Source organism: Vidua chalybeata, chromosome 6 (genome assembly GCF_026979565.1).
Source record: "Vidua chalybeata isolate OUT-0048 chromosome 6, bVidCha1 merged haplotype, whole genome shotgun sequence".
Taxonomy (NCBI): Eukaryota; Metazoa; Chordata; class Aves; order Passeriformes; family Viduidae; genus Vidua; species Vidua chalybeata.
In genome coordinates, this window is record NC_071535.1 from 14,719,471 (window position 1) to 14,738,728 (window position 19,258).

Genomic DNA, 19,258 nt, shown 5'->3' on the forward strand with positions numbered 1-19,258 from the left:
TTAGCTTAAATTCCCTTGGTCTATATGTTCTTTCAGATATGTTGTGTCTCATGCAAGCTTAACCCAGGTGTGATTGCAGTGGCACACAATGATGTTTTGGTACACAGAAACCAAAGCTGTAGTTTAGAGTATATGTTGTTTCACAGCCTTTTCAGATAAAGCTGGAGCCATATGTAAGCATGAATCCTCTTGCTTCTTACAGGAGGGTAGCTAAACCGGTATCACTCTTATGAGGTGCATAGCGAATCAAGTGAAGTATTTGTAATATTGGATCCTGTACATGTCTTTTATTAGCAGTCTTTTAAAATAAGGTTGGTTTTCTCTCCTTAATTCCCTTCTGGTGATGCTATATAGCTGTTTTATATGTTCCCAAAGTTGTATTTATCATTTGAAAAAGAAACACATGACAGATGGAAGAGTAAACAAAGAGGAGGAGCTGCTCTTCTAAAGTGATTTATAAATAACTGAAGTGGCTGGACTTATGTACAAGAATGATTGAGGAATCAGCTTCAGCTTTTACTATAGAAAATGTTTGGATTTTTTTTCTCTAGTCCGTTCTAGCAATTATCATCACAGTGAGGTCTCATTTTAAACAAAGGAAACATGGTTGTTTTTCACTAGTTGCTCTTTGTAAGTAGAGAAGCACGATTGAGACTGTTTCAATGAAATACTACAGTCATGCAAAAGACCTTTGTGTTCTTCAAACACTACAGGGGATTTGAACTGTACGATCTTTAAGGTTCGTTTCAACCCAAACCATTCTGTGATTCTAAGGATTTTTTTGTTTGTGTTACTAACTCGTGCTTCCACTCACTGGAATACAAAAAGAGAAGCTAGGTATATTAAAGGAGAGCTTCATCTAGAAGCTTGGAGGAGGGGCTGTTGGGGGTGACACCTTTCCCTGCTTTTTCTCCCTTCTTCCCTGTTCTCCTGCACCTAAGCTGTCAGTTCATACAAAAGCTTCACTAAGGTTAGTAGTGCCCAGTTTTCTGATGTTTTCTGCTGGTGTCTGTGGAAGATTGTGTGTTATGCTACTGTCCTTGCCATGTGACTGATTTTATCTATCTGTCACATACTGATAAACATCAAGTACATTTAATGTGTGAATGCTCAGTAGATCAGAATGTCAAGAATGATCAGATTGCTACATGCAGTTGTATAACACCTGAACCATTCTGTGATGACTGTATCTTTCCTGCCAGCTGTATCCTATGACCCAAAGCTTTTGAGTCCCAGTGGAGGAACAGCCACTAGTTCCAAGGAGGGAATGAACCAAAACATCTTTAGTTTTGTCAGATTAGAACACTCTATAAAACTATTACTATAGTTGCATTGTTAGAACCTGAATGTGCTTGCATGCATTCTTTGAACTGTGTAGGAACAATTTAAGAATCTACAGGAGTCTTTTTTTGTATTGCAACTGAAATTAATAATGACATAACACTGATTTTGTGATTTGTGTAGACTGTTGTTCTTTATTTACAGCTAAATGAAGGAGTATTAATCCATTTTATCTGTTTAGGTAATCTGAAATACTTGGGCTCAAATGGTAACTTACGTTACAGGAGTGAAAAGTAAATGAGAAGGTTGCTGTGAGTTTGGAGATCATCCTAAAGCAACTGTAAAAACATAAAATGTCAGGCATGTTCTTTACTACTATTCTGTGGAAATGCATATTCATTCATTTTGAGTTTTTTTAGAATTTTAAGACATCTTTTCTTTCTCTCACTATCACAGTTTTGGTAACACCCAAATAAAAATATCAGACAATATTCCAGTGGTGTCAACACACTTTATATATTAAAGAGGGACATTTTTGATGGAGTGGGAAGTACGTTTATTGCTGATCCTAAATTCAAGAAGTTACATTTATCCTTGTTCACTAAGTAGCATTTATTACTGAATGTTTGTCTACAAAAGATAAATACGTTTTTACAATGGAGCTGTGTGTATAATATTATTGCAGCTTAACCACACTGTCCTTCAGGGCTTCCCCTACCAGTTAAAGGAATTGAGACAAAGTTTTATCTGAACACTTACTGTAGAGTGAAATTACTTCTGACTCTGCAGGAGGAGTGATCATGTAGTTCAATGTATTGCCTTCTCTTTATTTTACAATATATAACTGAAATGGAAAGTGAGATAATTGGTTTAATCTCTTTTTTCAGAGCTTCCTATAATTATTTAATACTAGTTTAATATCAGTGTCTAGACATGGTCCAGATTATAATATTTAATTTAAAAATAATAACATATAACAGAAAAACAATGTTGGAACAAATCTAAATGATCACTTCTCTTAATTACAGAATTACATAATTACTAGGGTTGGAAGGGTCCTCTGGAAATCTAGTCAGTGCCCAATTTTTGATTTAAATGTACTGCTTCCTTTTTTACTCTCTCTCTTCAGTTATTTCTGATAACCATTACTGGTTCTCTCTCTTAGGTTGTGTGTTATGCTTCTCTTATTTATTTTTATTCTTTACTGCACATTTGCAAAACTTTAACAACTTTCCTATTGTATAGAAAAGCAAGAACATTTCAATGCAATAAAATGATAATTAGCTTTTCCTCATGCCTTTTTAATGAATTATTAAATATTCATCAATTCATCATCAATTTTATGCATTTCTCAACCCATATTGATGCTAAAATTAATATAGAGTTTGTAGGAATTTTGAGGAAAACTAACTTTTGAAGATAGTGGTTTTTAATAGGGTATGTAGCCAGTTTAAGGAGGGAGTACTCAAAATTTCTTAGATTTCATGTTATATGTTTCTGTATACTTCAGCAATATTTTTCTGTATCATCAGGCCATAATCACTTTCCCAGACTAAAGGCTTTTATGTTGTGGGGTTTGTTTGTTTGTTTTAGTTGGTAGTTTTTTTGTTTAGTTTTGTTTGTTGTAACCGTGATAATTCCTGACAAATAGCAAATGTTTTAACACACACACACCCCGATGATGAGGACTTCATAGCTTCAGTAGGAAAGTGTTCTGCAGTGCTCAATTGTCATGAAGTTCTGAATGCTTTGTTTGTTTATGAATGACAGTTTCTTTATGGAAGTTGGTGGTTAACCTGGTAAAGATTCCATTCTCTATTAGTCCTTACCAGAGTCATCAGCAATTATCTATAATGCTTCTGCCAGTTCCTGATGATTTGAAAATACTGACACTCTTGTGTAGTTTCTGTTCTTTTCCTAGCAATTAGAATAAAATTCCAGTTTGCGTGTATTTAAAGCTTTAATTTGTTAAAGGCCTTTTTTGTGGGAAAGAAAAACGGAAAAACTGATACTTGTGCCTGTGCTGTAAAATGCAGTGTTTTTCTTTCCTGAAATAAAGCTAAGACAGCTTTACTTTTTAAAGCTTAAATTTAAAATGAAATTCTATCAGACCATAAATGGAACTTCATATTAAAATGTATGTGTGTAAATCCAAATGCTTGGAGTGAGCATTGTCCTGTAAAGTACAGCTCCTTTGGAATTTCTGGGGTACTTTGATAAGCACACATCTTCAAGTACAGAAGTGCCTGTAAATTCAAAATTAACATTTTCTGCTGAAAATAGTATGAGAAGAAACACTTCTGCAAGTATAATCAAGTAATGTCCTTCTCTTGATGAAAATTTTCTCTTCTTTCTTAAGATTGCAAGTATATCTAATACTATTTCATTTTCTTCTCATAGTAGGCTGTGCTGGAACAAAAATGCAATGAAAGAAACACTGGATGAATGAATGAAAAGCCCTGCTTTGCAATCCCTCAGCATGGCGGGACTGCAGCTCATGACCCCTGCTTCCTCCCCAATGGGTCCATTTTTTGGACTACCATGGCAACAAGAAGCAATTCATGATAACATTTACACGCCAAGAAAATATCAGGTACTAGTGAAAGTACTAATACAGTAACATCAAAAAAGTACAATTAAATCCATTAATTAAGGGAAAAAGAACAAGAGCAGGTGGAGAATGTGACAGTGATGCACACTGTCAGGACATGTCTCTCACAGCTCCACCTGTTGGGAGCTAATTATTTAGTTTGGCTTTGATGTTTGTTATATCCCACTTCCCTCTTTAAGTTTGCTCTAATGAGCAGAACAGCTTTTAAGCTCCTGCCACTCCCTGCAGAATGCTGCTAGAGACAAATAAACTGTGCTTCTCAATTGTATGCATACATCATGTCTTCTTCAACCTCTCACTTTGTCTTCCATATGGTATACTAATTTTGATTTTTGGTTTGCATCCTGGTCAAAGCAGTCCTCTCAAGTCAGAAACCCCATCAGGGTACTCTGATTTTTCACTTTAAGGAAAACTGAGTTCTAGAATACCAGTTCCTTTTGCACTGCAGAGCTGCCCAGAAGCGTTTTGTTAGCATTACTGAGAAACTTTGATCACCTTTAGCTAGTCTACTTGCTTATTGGGCTGAGTTGATGCGTGCAATTGGATTTAAAAGCTGTAGTTTCTTTCTTCATACCATGTATATAGCAAGAGAATCATCTATTAAAAAGATCCATTCAGAAAGCTACCTGAGAGTAAATTGTGGTACTGAAGGATTTTAGATTTAAAAGCTGGGCTATATATAGTGTGTTAATATTTTTGAAGGATTGTATTGTGAAAATACATTGTTATGAAAAAGATTTCTTAATTCTATGGCATTTGAAAGATTTCAAGCGATACTATTGACTTGTACTTGTCTATAGTTTATTTATCACTTTTGTTATTTTTTGTCAGCTTTTTCACTGCATTGCTGCAAGTAAGGACATTCTTGTTTTTTAAATCTAGGTTGAACTGCTTGAAGCAGCTTTGGATCATAATACAATAGTCTGCTTAAACACTGGCTCAGGGAAGACTTTTATTGCAGTACTACTCACTAAAGAGCTGTCCTATCAGATCAGGGGAGATTTCAACAAAAATGGAAAGAGAACTGTGTTCTTGGTCAACTCGGGTAAGAGGAAAAGTTGCTAAACACACTGCTAATGCTTCCATGGAATATTCTGTAACAGAAGTTCTGTGAAATCAAAGTTGGAAGAAACTTTTGCATAAAGCCTGCAACAGCAAGGATGTGATGCTTTTCATATTTTGTTTTATTGTCTGTTTAATGTAATCTGTTTATATATATAACATGTTCTGTTTTCTAGTTTAAAGTTAAGACATTGAATCTGAAGTGCAATTTAGTTAGCAATCTGTTTCCTTAATGTGGTTCTGCATAGAGGCAGTTGCCATGTACACATGGTTTAACATTAGTCTAAGCTAAAGAACACATTATGATGTGTGGTGCTAGGTTATATGACACACATCTTACAAGTTAAAGTATGAGAAGACCTTTATGTAAATGAGATTTTTTTTTCTTTAAGCGAATCAAGTTGCTCAACAAGTGTCAGCTGTCAGGACACATTCAGACCTTAAAGTGGGAGAGTATTCAAGTTTGGAGATAACTGAATCATGGACAAAAGAGAAATGGAGTCAGGAATTCTCTAAGCATCAGGTAATGTATTAAGTAAAAACTATAAGCAAAGCATACAGAGAGTTAGGTTGGATTAAAAGTAATTCCTTCCAATTATACGTTGAGTCTTTTTAAAAAAAGAAATCCAGCATATTGGTTATATTTCTATGTTAATTTTGAGGCAAATATATGTAGGTGTTTTCAGGTTGTTTTTAAAAAGCCATCCTCTAAGACCTTTGTTTTCTATCTCCCTGACTTGTTCATTATGTTGATTGCAAAAGAAATTTTGAGTGCTCATACTGTACTTTAAATGCTATTAAAATTTTATTAGATGTTAGGGTTTGGGGGTTTACTTTCTGGTGATTAGTAATGCTTTATGGAATATGTCTGAGGAACTCTGACAGAAGAAAGTGTTACTATACTAGTGAAGTTCGAAGTGAGTGTAATAATTTTATCAACAAACTCAATTTTTGTGTTACTCTACAAGAAATAAGTTTTTCTCTACAAAGAATTCTGATAATGTCCTGCTTATGTTACAGCTGCAAATAGTTAAGAGCTTATGAAAAACTAACATTCTTGACAAAGACATGATGATATAAGGACACTAAATTTATTAGGATTATTTAATCATACTTGTTCTTGTGTGGTCTGGTTGCTGTTGAGATTGTCTTCTGTATTCATTTTTTAACTAGGCATGTGCCTGGAGAGATACAGACATGTGTATAAATACACCCCCATTCAGAGAGATGGCTTTCTCCAGTAGAGAATGTTTTCGTCTCTTTTGTCCTTACCTGAGTGTAGGTAGAAATAGGGATTAATATTTGCCAATGCTGTCTCACAAGACCTGCAGAAAACTTTTCCTCCTTCACCTTGACCTCTGATAGCTTGTACTTGTCTTATACTGACATTTTCTTCCTTTCAATCTAGGTTCTGGTTATGACATGTCATGTTGCTTTGACTGTTTTGAGAAATGAGTATTTATCCCTGTCAAATATTAATCTTCTGGTGTTTGATGAGTGCCATCTTGCAATCCAGGATCATCCATACCGTGAAATTATGAAGGTATGTTTATTGTGTGAATGTTTGATATACTTGATTGAGGAAGAAAAGTCAGAGGGAGAGCTGGAGAATCGGAAACCATTTAAGGCAACTTGTGCTACCAAAAAAAATATTAGTGGAACCAATGTTAGCATGTTCCTGGGACTGTGGAATTACTGTATTGAGTTAAGACTTCAGTGATACAATGTGGTAGAAGAATAATGTATTTTACAGTGGGGATTAAAAACAAATCTGTTTTTATCAGAGAAGCTATATTTATTGAATTAGGGGACTTTTAAAAATCATCAATAAAATATTTGAGTTAGGGAATGGGATATACTGATCAGTTTTTTACTATTTTTAAAAATGCTGATCTCTAAAGATGTTTCTGGGGCTCTTCCCAGAATATTATTAACTCCATGTCATTTTTGGTTTATAAGTGAGAGATACCTGCATAATAAGTATATAAGTGAGAGATACCTGCATAATAAATATCTTTCCAAATCTCTTTTCAAGTGCATGTGCCTTTTTATATGATGTGGAAGTACTATGGTATGTAATTGTTACAAGAATATTCTGTTTAATGCTAACTGTTTCCATTTTTCATGTTGTACATAATTACCTTTAAATGTGTTGGCTGTTTAACTTCAGTCAGTAGAATAGAAAAATAGTAATTCAGTGTTTGGTTCCTTTTGCAACACCTGCTATTGAAATAAAAGTTTACAGCCTAAGCATCATAAGTTTGCAGCTAGATTAACAGGATACCTTTCATAAATAATTTAATTTTATTTTATTTCACAGATCTGTGAGGGTTATCCATCATGTCCTCGAATTTTGGGATTAACAGCTTCCATTTTAAATGGGAAATGTGATCCTGCTGAGTTAGAGGAGAAGATCCAGAAACTGGAGAAAATTTTGAAGAGCAATGCTGAAACTGCAACTGATTTGGTGGTCTTGGACAGGTGTGTTTTATAATGATTGTTGGTAAATTGATGCCTGCATTTTCATTTTGGATAGAGGAATAAACCAGTAGTAATATTTAGTCTTCTAAATTTTAGAAAAGTTTGTGTGTATATGATGCTGATATTCCATTTAGGGTGGAGATGGTGTGTTAAAAGGCTTTTGAGTATAAAGGCTGATTGGCCTTGGTAGGAGGGATTTTCTGTAGTTAAAAAACAAAACAAAAGATAGAACAAAACAGATCCTCTAACATAAAAACCCAAAACAACCAAAAACACCTGTCAACACACCACCAAGCTAAAAACCTGACATTTCATTAAATACTTCTGAACTTTTAAAATGCTCTCTTTTGTGTGGAGTGTAACTGTTTCATGTCCAGTTTATGCCATAATGTCACTATTTAGGAAAATGTGGCAACATCCACAGTACAGTGTGCTCTTAATGCAAGAGAAATTGCCTTTTTTTTTTTTCCCCAAATGTATAGCCTGGGTTTTAAAGGCTAATGAAAGATAGATGGAGATGAGAGGAGGTAATAAATACTTAAATAACAGAGCAAGTGAGTTACAGAATCTAGAGTTCTGGGAATGTTGTTTAAACTAAAGGTGGTGATAATGTGATGACTAGTTGTAAGGGAATTTAGGGTGAAATGATTGCTATGTAGCATATTTTCCTCTACCACCTGTATTGTTGAGTTTCAGATAAAGGTGTTTTTTTCATATTATAGAACAGCTGTTTTGTCCATGTGTAAATGTTTTAAATGCATTTTTTGAACTTGTCTGAACCATTTCCTTTTAAGAATTTCTTGCCATTCAAGAATAATAATTATACTTGTGTAAACGCATATAGAGACAAATTTACATTATGTAGATTGGTTTTCTTTTGTATAGCAAGAGAGTGCACTATCAAAAACAAGTGAAGATGTTGGTGAAGTAATTAGAATTTGCTTAATTTTTCAGGTATTTGAAATGAGGATAGCAATATTAGCCTTCTTTTTAGGAGTGCATTAGAACAGTATCTAGAATTAAGTATTTCGGGTGGTGGAGGTTTTTCTGAAGTGTTTAACTGTGTAACTTTTAATAACTGTGTTCTTGAGTACACATCATGTTCCTGTTGTGTTTGCTGTATAAACTTAAGAGCTGAAATAGCTTTGGCTTTCAGAAGCTGTGTTTAACTTGATCTTTGCCCTCATTAAGATATACTTCTCAGCCGTGTGAGATTGTTGTAGACTGTGGACCATATACTGACAAAAGTGGGTTGTATGGAAGATTATTAAAGGAATTGGATGAAGCACTTGCTTTTCTAAATGACTGCAACATATCTGTACATTCAAAAGAAAGAGATTCTACCTTAATTTCTAAGCAGGTAAGGCTATCAAGAAATGTGAGAAACCTGGGGAATAAAAATCTTACTACTGTTTTTCTTTGCCATATATGTTACATAACTGAAACCTCCTTAGCTAGCCATCCTTGATTCTCTGAAGCAAAAAGACTTCTGATTTTTATGTTCATTAACATGCAGTTGTTTTCATAAAAAAGTGGGGCTTCAATGTCAGGCATTGATTAGAATTCCATTTAGTTTGAGATTCAGGTTTGCCTAAGGCACTAAAACAATTCTGCACCCTGATGTTGTAGGCCCTTATCTCTGAAGTTAAGAATCTGACATTTTCACAATCTTCTATGACCTTTGAATAATTCAGTACAGAAGAGGAAATAATGCTTCAGGAAGAATTTGGACTGTTGCCTATTGTATTAAAAGCTGGTAAAGAAAGAATTTAGGCAAAAATTCCAGCCAGAGAGATGTACAGTGTCTCTAATTTATCTTAGAACAATATTGGACTAGTGCCACACCTTGCTGGAACAGAATTTGAATCTCAGGCTTGTGTTTACCCCTGTGGTTGTCCTGACCTTTGGCAGAAGATGGTCCAGAAGGTGTGGAGTGTTTAGCAGGGACCCCTCACACAGTGGGTCCAGGTACCTTTTTTAACCCTGCTTGGCCTTCCTGGTTTGGAATTGCCTCCTAAGCTGCAACTGTGTAGGGATGCAAGTCTTTGAACAAGAAGTCAGTAGTGAGTCATTTGTGTGACTGTTCCTGTAATAGTCCATGAGAAATTTGAAGAACGTATTTCTTTCTTCAGCTGAAAATATTCCAGTTTCCTTCAGCGTTCTTAGAAACTGAGGACTCTGACACTGTCTACAAAATATTATTTGTGCCAGAGAGAAAGATGGTACATAAAGCAACCTATCACGGTGCATGGGAATTGGAAGTCCTGGTTACTTTTGTGCTAAACTTCAACCATAATAGGCTAAAATACATAAGGAACGCTGGCTGGAAGCAATCTTCATGACTTGCAGAGTCCAGAAGAATGGATTAACTGCTATATATCTAAAGCTTGTAACCCTTTATGCTTGTTCTAAACCAGTAGCTCTCCGAGAAGATGGAGACACCCATATTAAGAAAAGAGTTTCAGACTGAGGTGCTTTATGTCTTGGCAGTGTAGAGTATCAAGCCTCTGTATTGCAGTTACAATTAGTCCAGATAGTTTTGCCCATAGGTCTTAGAACTAATAAACTTCACAGAGGATAGGACAGCATCAAGAGGATGATAGCCTGTTCTTTATTTCCTCACAGAAGGGAAGAAGGAAGAGAAATTAAAGCAGCAGCTGAAAACCAGTGTCCTGTTACGGTACCATTGTAGTTCTTCTGGTACATTATAGGACATCCGAATGTTAAGTCCTTTTAATAGTGTTATCACTGTACTCCATTTCTGAATTCCTAATTTGTCTGACAGCTTCACTCTTCCAGAGGAAACAACTTCTCATAAGATAAGATTATGATGGTACTCTAATGTCTGTTTTCTATGAATAGGATATTGTTTTCTCTTTTTACTATTCCACCCACACATACTGTGTTGTGTTTTTCCTAGGATAGACTTCCTAAGACTACCTTAAGGCCATTGTGCAACTTTCTGATTATATACTTCTGAAACCCTGCCAGCTGTCAGGAGTAAATAAAGTAAAAATGCCCAGTAAAATGTTTATTCTATAGTTCTGTTTTATATAGTAAATATAAGAATTTTTGTTTTGTTTATCTAGCTGCTTCAAAAAGTATTCTTCTTTTTAGTATAAATTTCCAATTGCAGTTCTACAAAATGGCAAAATTTTGATTAAATTTGGGGTATTTTGGAGATTCAGAAATGTACAGTTTGATGTTGATTGGTAGTAATTTAAGGGGGAGGTGGGAATTTGCTCCATTAGAAGAACCAAATTTCTCAAGGTCATCTAAATAAGAAAAGCAGACTTCTGCATTTTTTAAGGTAGAAAAATTGCCATAATCCTTACAAAGACTGTGCTGTAAGAGAAAAAAGCCCCTAGTCTTAAATTAATTGTTTGTGAATGTACTCTTTGAACTGATACTTGAATTCATTTGTTGTAGATATTGTCAGACTGTCGAGCTGTGTTGGTTGTTCTGGGACCGTGGTGTGCAGATAAGGTAGCTGGGATGATGGTGAGAGAGCTACAGAAGTATATCAAACATGAACAAGAGGAGCTGCACAGGAAATTTTTATTGTTTACAGACACTTTCCTAAGGAAAATACATGCACTCTGTGAAGAGCACTTCTCGCCTGCCTCACTTGACCTGAAATTTGTGACCCCAAAAGTAATAAAGCTGCTTGAAATCTTGCGCAAATACAAACCATATGAACGGCAGCAGTTTGAAAGTGTTGAATGGTATAACAATAGGAATCAGGATAATTACGTGTCTTGGAGTGATTCTGAAGATGATGATGAGGATGAAGAAATTGAGGAGAAAGAGAAGCCAGAGACTAATTTCCCATCTCCCTTTACTAATATTTTATGTGGAATTATTTTTGTGGAAAGAAGATACACAGCAGTTGTTCTAAATAGGTAAAGCTTTCTACTTAAAAAAAATATTCTGAAGGAAAAAGGCAGACTTAGCTGCCAGGATGTTAATATAATGATTTTGTAGGGGATTGCCTTGTATTTTCAGAACTCTATTCCTAAAGTTGATTTAGGAGATCATACAGAATATTTCTAAAGCATATGAGAAGGGCATATGTCTTTGAAAGTTGTACTCAAGGACTTGTTTCAGACCTGAGTTTTTAATTTGATTCCTTTAGAAGGCAAAAATGTGAAATACTGTACTAAACCTGTAAAATAAGCATATACTGATTTGTTGTAATTGGTCATTAGATTTATATTTTTAATGGATGTTGGAAACTTCTCTAGCCTACTGTGTTCAATACTTCTGGAAATCCCACCATTACCCTACTAAATCACAATATTATATGATCCAAGTCTAGAGAAAATCAAATTTACCCTTGCACAACTACCTCTCAAGATGTACCAGTACTACTTTCACAGATGATGTTTATAAAGCACCTATTTAGTCAAACACTAAGTGCTTTCTTAAAGGCTCCACCAAGAAAAATATGAATGTGGGAGTATTTGCCAACTGGCAGTATTGTAGTTCCTTATCAGTTCCTATTCTTGAATGTGATATATGTTAGTTATGTATAACACTTAATTGTTAAAAGCCATTTACCACAAACTGTGAATGACATGATTGATAGGTTTCTTTGATAGTGTAGCAAATGTCCTGTGCCAGGTGTTCATTGCATTCTGGATACCTCTAAATCTGACCCTCTGTTGGTACATTTTTGCTAGAGTTAATAAGTGCATAATATATCCTTTGATCTGCAGACTTGTCTATGTCAACTTTCGTCAGCTTTTATCTTTTCTCTTTTCCTTTTTTGCATTTTAAATGTGTTCACATAAATCTGCAGTATGAGGCAAACTAAGCTGTTCAGCAAAATGATCATATTCTGTTAGTAAGTCCTGAAGAAATGACATTAACGGTCTTTTGCTGAACTGAAATGAGTATTTCATTACCCTACAGGGAATGAACAGAATTCTGAAAACTTTTTTCTTCTCTGTTCAGTTATGAATGTTATTTAAATCATACTGGTTTTCCACTGTGCATTCAGTCTTGTATTCTGTGATTTATACACAATACAATATCCTAACTGCTGTTGAACCTGACAGAATACAGACTGTAGATTAAATAGGTGATCAAATTCTGCCATCTTTGAGCTTTAGGCATCTTGAGTAGAGATTATTGGTGGCAAAATCTAAAACTATATGTAACTTTTTATCCCCTTCTGAAACTTGCTGCCAGACTCTCAAAATGCTCCTTTACCTCATGTAGCACCTGATTTCAGAACACCTGATATTGTACTGACCATCAGACTGGAGCTGTTGCAATTAAGACTGGAAACCTTTGGTGAAGAAGCTCACTGTAGGCCCTCTTCAGCAGAGTGTGTTTAATTCAAGGGCCTCTGTTGATGATAGCTGTACCTAGGCTGTATATAGGGGAAAGACTCTCTATTGAATGAGCAAGTCATGAGTCTTCGAATTAGTGTATCACAGCTGCTTCCAGTAATGGAACTGAGTTAAAACAGAAGTACAACTTTTCTTAAAACACAATTATTATGGTAGTATTTAGAATACCATTTTATGAACTCTAGGATGACTAAAGAAGGACAAAATTCATGGCACGAGTTGTACTTTCTGTCTTTATTATTACACTCAGTTGGTGAAGTGGCTCACTCACTGTTTGAATTGGTGTATACAATTCAGTTCTGATGCCTATGAGCTCTTTTTCAGAATAGAAGACATTTTCTAAAGCCCAGTTCCCTTCCATTTGCATTTCAGTGCCTCTTAGCTCCCTTAAGAGAAGGGTTTGAAAGCAGAAGTTTGAAAAGCAGAAGTTATCTGTTTGAAAAACACCACCTGTTACCTACCACAAGTAGGTTTTTTTAGTCACAGGTTTGAAGTCCTATATGTTTCTCAGGAACTTGGCAAAGATTTGCAATGAAGTGTTTATTCAAATGCTTTTAATTGTCCATTTCTATGCAAGTAAACTAAAGTAAGAATGTTTGAGATGTTTAGTAGGTACTCAATTTGTATGACCTCATAGAAATGCCATATTGAAAAAGAAATAAAAAAATATTTCTGTCCAGTTATTAACCCATACTTTCTTAGACTGTCTGTCTCAAGAACCTAGACTGCATACAGAAATGTAACTCCATTTGGCCTTGAACTAACAAATAACATTTGCACTTCAGCACAAGAGGATCCTTCTAGTCTTGTTTCCCTAAGGATGGCAAGCTGTATGCCTGTCTTCTGTCCTCTTGCCTATCTCCCTATTCATTCTAGTTTTAACAGATTTTGCAGAGGAGGAAAGCCTTCAAGGTGTTTCATGTTCCCGTAAATTTTGTTTAAAATGGGGACTAGGAAAGGGGGCCAGACTTCAGTAGTTTCCCAAGGGTAGAAAGAGTAGGGAGAACTTTGCTGTTTTCCCTCTGGTTTGGCAGCAGCTTGCTGGGCAGATGGTAGGTGTGTAGCTGGGGACTGGCACGGCATCCATCTACTTTTGTGATGCAGAAGTGCTAGAGATTTTTTGGGGAAAAGTTTGAGTTATGCTGGAGGTATAGAGAGACATGCTGTTCTTTGGCTCTGGGGAGCACCTGGTAATGGACATGATGGATGTGCTTTGAGCCGAGTAGTAGTGGGATGGCTATAGTGACCCAGGCAAGGGATTATTTGTTGTATGTGATCCCTTGGTTTTTATTTGCTCTCCTGTTCAAAAGCCTATTGCAGTTGAGTAATTCCAAATTCTGTTCATCCTGAAAACTGATCAACTAATGATGCTTCAGCATACTTATTTTGATTGCACACTGTAATTGTGGTTTTAAATCCATAAATGCCTCATTTTTAGATTTCATGCATTATTTAGGTGAGCAGTCTTCTGCCTTATCTGTGAAATCAGAACACTGCAGAAGCCAGCCTTTTCTACTTCTGTAACATACAGAATAAACTGAGTGGAAATAAAGTGAGAGCATGAAAGTTCCTCACATTCCTGTTGATTATTCCTTTTAAAGAATTGTATTACATCCTCTGTTTGGGTCACACCGTGTAGGCTGAGCATCACTCTTGAGAAAAACAGGCCAACCTTTTGTCACCAGTAGAACTTGAACAGAATGTAAATTCTAATATTTAGTAGAATTACAATCTTACATTTTAACCTAGAAGTTAACATTTTATACTGAAGAAACATTTGTTGAGGAAGCAGGTACAGTTCTTTCTTCTAAAATCAGCTAGAGCCTACAGAAAAAGAATAACAAAGTAATTTTGAGTAGAGTTCTTTAACAACAGAGAGCCTTAGAGCCTTAGATTCGTTTAAAAATATCTAGTTTTACCGTGATAGGTCTGAAATGTGTGTGAGGCATGAGCACTCCTTGTGTTTCTGTATGCAGTCTGTCTTGTGGTAACCTTACAGAGGTTTTCAAGAAAGCTGCAGTCAATTTATGTGTTAATATGACTTAATTGTCATGCTTCCACTTTTCCTTTTAATATAGGTCTTACAAATAATAGATTTTCCTCCATTTTGTAGGTTGTGTAACTTCTAAAAACACGTGTAATATTTTTAGGTTGATAAAAGAAGCTGGCAAGCAAGATCCAGAACTGGCTTACATCAGTAGCAATTTTATAACTGGACATGGCATTGGCAAGAACCAGCCTCGTAACAAGCAGATGGAAGTAGAATTTAGAAAACAGGAAGAGGTAACTTCAAGAAAAAAAAAAATTAAACTGGCAGTACTCTTCTTGTGTGTGTGTGTGCCTTTGAAAACAAAACAAATCAACAGGCAGAATCTGGGGCACAGTCACTGGAAGTTTATAGCTTTGTTTTAACAAATATACTTACTTATTGGAGATACAGATGTTGTTTGTAAAACAATAAAAGTATGTTTGGAGACATTGCTATGTCACATTACACAAACAAATTAAAACTTCATGTAAAATCATGTTTATATCTAGTCAGATCATTATCTAATTTTTCTGCATTGTGTTAGTGGTAATATAATAATATGTTAAGAATGTGAGGCTTACTGACATTTTCAGTAGTTAAGCTGGTTTTAATATTTCTAAATGTGAATTTGCTTAATTATTGAGTGTTAAAATGCTTAAAAAAAACCCTGATTTTACATCATTTAAAGCTCATCCTGGCTGGGTTGTGCTCCAGACTCCACACTTTTCCTTAGTATTGTTTCATATATAGTATAAATATCAAAAGTGCCAGCTCTAGAATGTGCTCTACCCCCTGAGGATGCTTCAACCTCAGGAATGTTTGGGAAAAGATGGTGTCCTGAAAGCATTATTTGTTTTTTCTTTAATACAACAACTGAGAACTTGTAAGTAAATAGGGGGGGGATCCTCTCCATTGCTGCGGGTTATAGTAGCTTCTTAGACACATGTGATTCCACATACCTGATTTTATTCTTAGAAATCTGCTGGTTCTGATAAAATAGTCTTGTTGTGTTTCTGAAAAGATTCTTTGTAATAGTTTTGTATTTCCATGTCTGGACATGTTTTGGGGGTGTTTGAGTCACTCTCATCTTGGTTTTATTGCCTTTTGTTGAATTTCATGATGGAAGCAGATCTTGTAAAATTAATCTGTAAAATTTGTCTTCGTTACTTTTGCAGGTTCTTAGAAAATTTCGAGCACATGAGACCAACCTACTTATTGCTACTAGTATTGTAGAAGAGGGTGTTGACATACCAAAATGCAACTTGGTGGTGCGTTTTGATTTGCCCACAGAGTACCGTTCCTATGTGCAGTCAAAAGGAAGAGCTAGAGCACCAATTTCCAATTACATTATGTTAGCAGATACAGACAAAATCAAAAGTTTTGAAGAAGATCTTAAGACATACAAAGCAATTGAGAAGGTATGCGGTCAGAGGAATGGGCCTGGGCTTTTTTAAGTGTGTCTTAGTACTTTTTCAGGGAAAAATCTCTCATCATGTTCTGTTCTTGAAATGTTAAGATTCTCCGAAACAAATGCTCAAAATCTGTTGATGCCAATGAAACTGAAACTGAACCCATTGTTGATGATGATGATGTCTTTCCACCCTATGTTTTGAGGCCAGATGAGAACAGTCCAAGGGTTACTATTAACACTGCTATTGGACACATAAATAGGTAAGAGGTATATTCACTCCTTCCTTCATATCATTGAATAAAAGATTTCTTATTCTGTCTCACAGCATGGATGCATGGGGCATTATACACATTTCTTCTTAGGCATCTTGACAATCTTCTCTCCTGTGAAAGTGGTCACAGAGGTTTGAAGGGATTATTTGCTTTCTTTATCCTACCAGAGGTTCTAGTTCTGATAATAAATGTAGTGATGGTAATTCCTGTTTAATTAAAAGCTTCTCTGAAAATATTCAGCTTCAAAATGTGTAGTAAATTTGCATTTTTGCTCTTGTCAAGCTAGTTTTAAAAATAAAACTAAAAAAAATACTGTGTTAAAACAGTAGTTAAATCTTCTAGTTCTAATATTCACATTTGTGGTAGCAGTCTGTTGTCATCTTTACAAACAAAACCACAGTAACTAAAGTCCACCAGACTGGATGGCAGCTACTCAAATATCAACTCTGTAAGGGGATGGTAGTTAGAGGAGTTTCTCAGTGACAGGAAGACAAAAAAGGCAAGGAAGAAAATCCAGGGAGTTGTGGACCAGTCAACTTAACTATAGTCATATGGAATGCTATGGACCAAGTCCTCATGGCAACAGTTTTTAGGCCCATAAAGAAAAGGGGGTTGGCAGAAACCAGCCAAGTTTTACTGAGTGCTTTTTATCTCTGGCGTCATAAAGTGGTTGACTGTATGAAAAGCTTTACTTAAGTAAAGCTTGTGATACATTTGCCAAAGTACTACATTAGTAGGTAAATTCTTGAGAAGCAGACCATTTTGATGGACTGCCTGGTAAATAAAGCCTCTCAAAGCAGTCAGATTTGAAGCATGAATGGCATGAATGGTTCAAAGGCCATCTGGCAGCTGGGTATATGTGGTGTTACTTCTGGACTGTTAAGAGGTCCAGCACAGTTTACCATCAGGATGTTGGCATTTAATACCTAGTTGGGAGAGAAGGAAGTCAGTACAAGGGAGGAAAGGTGGGAGGGGGAAACCATGATAAACAGGAGGAATAAGAAGAGTAAACTCAAGAGACATAATGGAACCCTGGGACCTGCCAGGGAACAGCCTTGTGCATCATTACAAGCTGGAGTAACCTTCCTGGAGACCAGGTTTATAATAAAGGACTTGGAGGTCTTCTGCTCAGAAGTTAGTTGAATATGAGTCATGAATATGAATATGTACCTTTACAGTTCTCAGTGTGCCTGAAATAATCTTCTCTTGAATTCATATCAGTAAGGTAAGGTTCCACTGAAACGTGTTTAGGTTTCAATTTGCAGGTTTTGATGATGTGTAAAATGTTTTGTCAACTCAGGTACTGCGCTAGATTACCAAGTGATCCATTTACACACCTGGCTCCCAAGTGTAAGACCTGGGAACTGCCTGACCATACGTTTTACTCTACTCTCTACCTGCCAATCAACTCACCTCTTCGAGCTTCAATTGTTGTAGGTATTTGGGCAAGGAAAATCATGGAAATACATAAATATGTTGGGCTAAAAATGGTCTGTGCCATTTCTAGATTTAGTTTCACTGTTGGTAATGAAAACTAGTTTTTTCTGTATTGTGCTCTCTATCTGTTTTTAGATCACTGTCTGTTTTTGTTATAATTCATTTTCCATCAGTTACTGTTTATGCCAAAGGCAAAAAATATTTAGATATTCTCCTCTGTACATTGTTGTTTCATGTACTTGTCCTTTATTGATTTTGATCAATAGTATAGTTGAGTTCTTGTAGTTTTAGTTTCCCTGGAAAAACAAGCCTAAATATCTTCACAAAACTGCCATCAGTGTGTCTTTTACAAAAATTTTGCTTTCCTCAAATGTTTGTGTTAAACTAAACATATATAAGTAACTTGCTAGTAAACCAAAGTTTTTATGAAGTATTTAAATATTTATAGGGCCCTCCAATGAGTTGTGCAAGACTGGCTGAGAGAGTTGTCGCTCTTATTTGCTGTGAAAAACTGCACAAAATTGGTAAGGACTGGAAAACAACCTTTTTGTTAAAGTATATTTTCTAGTTGAGAAATTGCATATGCTATAGATGTTGTATATGTACATGCCCTTCTCCTGTAGCCATCTATTGCAGCTTTCTTTCGCTTGCCTTGCTTTGTGATGCGGTCATGTACTTACTAATTTAGCTTGCACTGTGTAAGCTGAAGTTGAATTTCCCAGGGAAATCTGGTGATTTAATAAATTTCATATTAAACAGCAAAAGCAACTTTAGTACAAGAGACAAAGATTTTGGCATTGAATATACTTAATAGGGGAAAGAGTCTTGTTCTCTAGAAGGTACTGATTATAGGTCAGGAAATGCATCCTACAGACAAAAGAACATGGTTTTTAAACTGAATTGTGACAAAATATAAAATACACAACCCTAAATTTATTGCCTTCTCCACTGTATTCTAAGTCATGGTCCAAAAATAGGGCATTGCAGGACTACTTCAGTTCTTTTTTCTAGTAAGGATGATGGAGCATGTTCTTCATTGTGGAACATTTTAAAGATAATTCTGTGTTACTATTTTTTTTTAATTAAGTACAGAAGTATTTAAGTATTTTTTAAGAAAAAAAGAATTTTAGGTCTGGAGTTTTTATTTTTTTTCTGAGCTAAACCTTTTGAACACTGAATTCATACCAACAAATATACCCAAGAATGGCACCCTGATGGTGGCTCAATCTAGTGTTGGAAGTGTACATTCAACAGCAGTAATTTAGTTTTTAGAATGATAGAGAGATATAAATTTTCCTTCTTCCTTTGTATATCTCC

The 19,258-nt window shown here is 35.5% G+C and overlaps 1 protein-coding gene across 1 annotated transcript in view; it reads left to right on the forward strand.

The window, feature by feature from the left end:
• The window catches only part of DICER1 (dicer 1, ribonuclease III), a 66,091-nt gene that overhangs the window by 22,632 nt on the left and 24,201 nt on the right, over positions 1-19,258 (forward strand). The window contains exons 4-15 of the mRNA XM_053945196.1: positions 3,682-3,874; positions 4,775-4,937; positions 5,347-5,477; positions 6,363-6,497; positions 7,275-7,435; positions 8,627-8,795; positions 10,865-11,337; positions 14,943-15,075; positions 15,997-16,239; positions 16,338-16,492; positions 17,805-17,937; positions 18,390-18,465. Coding sequence (XP_053801171.1) covers positions 3,731-3,874; positions 4,775-4,937; positions 5,347-5,477; positions 6,363-6,497; positions 7,275-7,435; positions 8,627-8,795; positions 10,865-11,337; positions 14,943-15,075; positions 15,997-16,239; positions 16,338-16,492; positions 17,805-17,937; positions 18,390-18,465 — 2,116 coding nt within the window. The 5' untranslated portion in view covers positions 3,682-3,730. The remainder of the gene's footprint in view (positions 1-3,681; positions 3,875-4,774; positions 4,938-5,346; positions 5,478-6,362; positions 6,498-7,274; positions 7,436-8,626; positions 8,796-10,864; positions 11,338-14,942; positions 15,076-15,996; positions 16,240-16,337; positions 16,493-17,804; positions 17,938-18,389; positions 18,466-19,258) is intronic.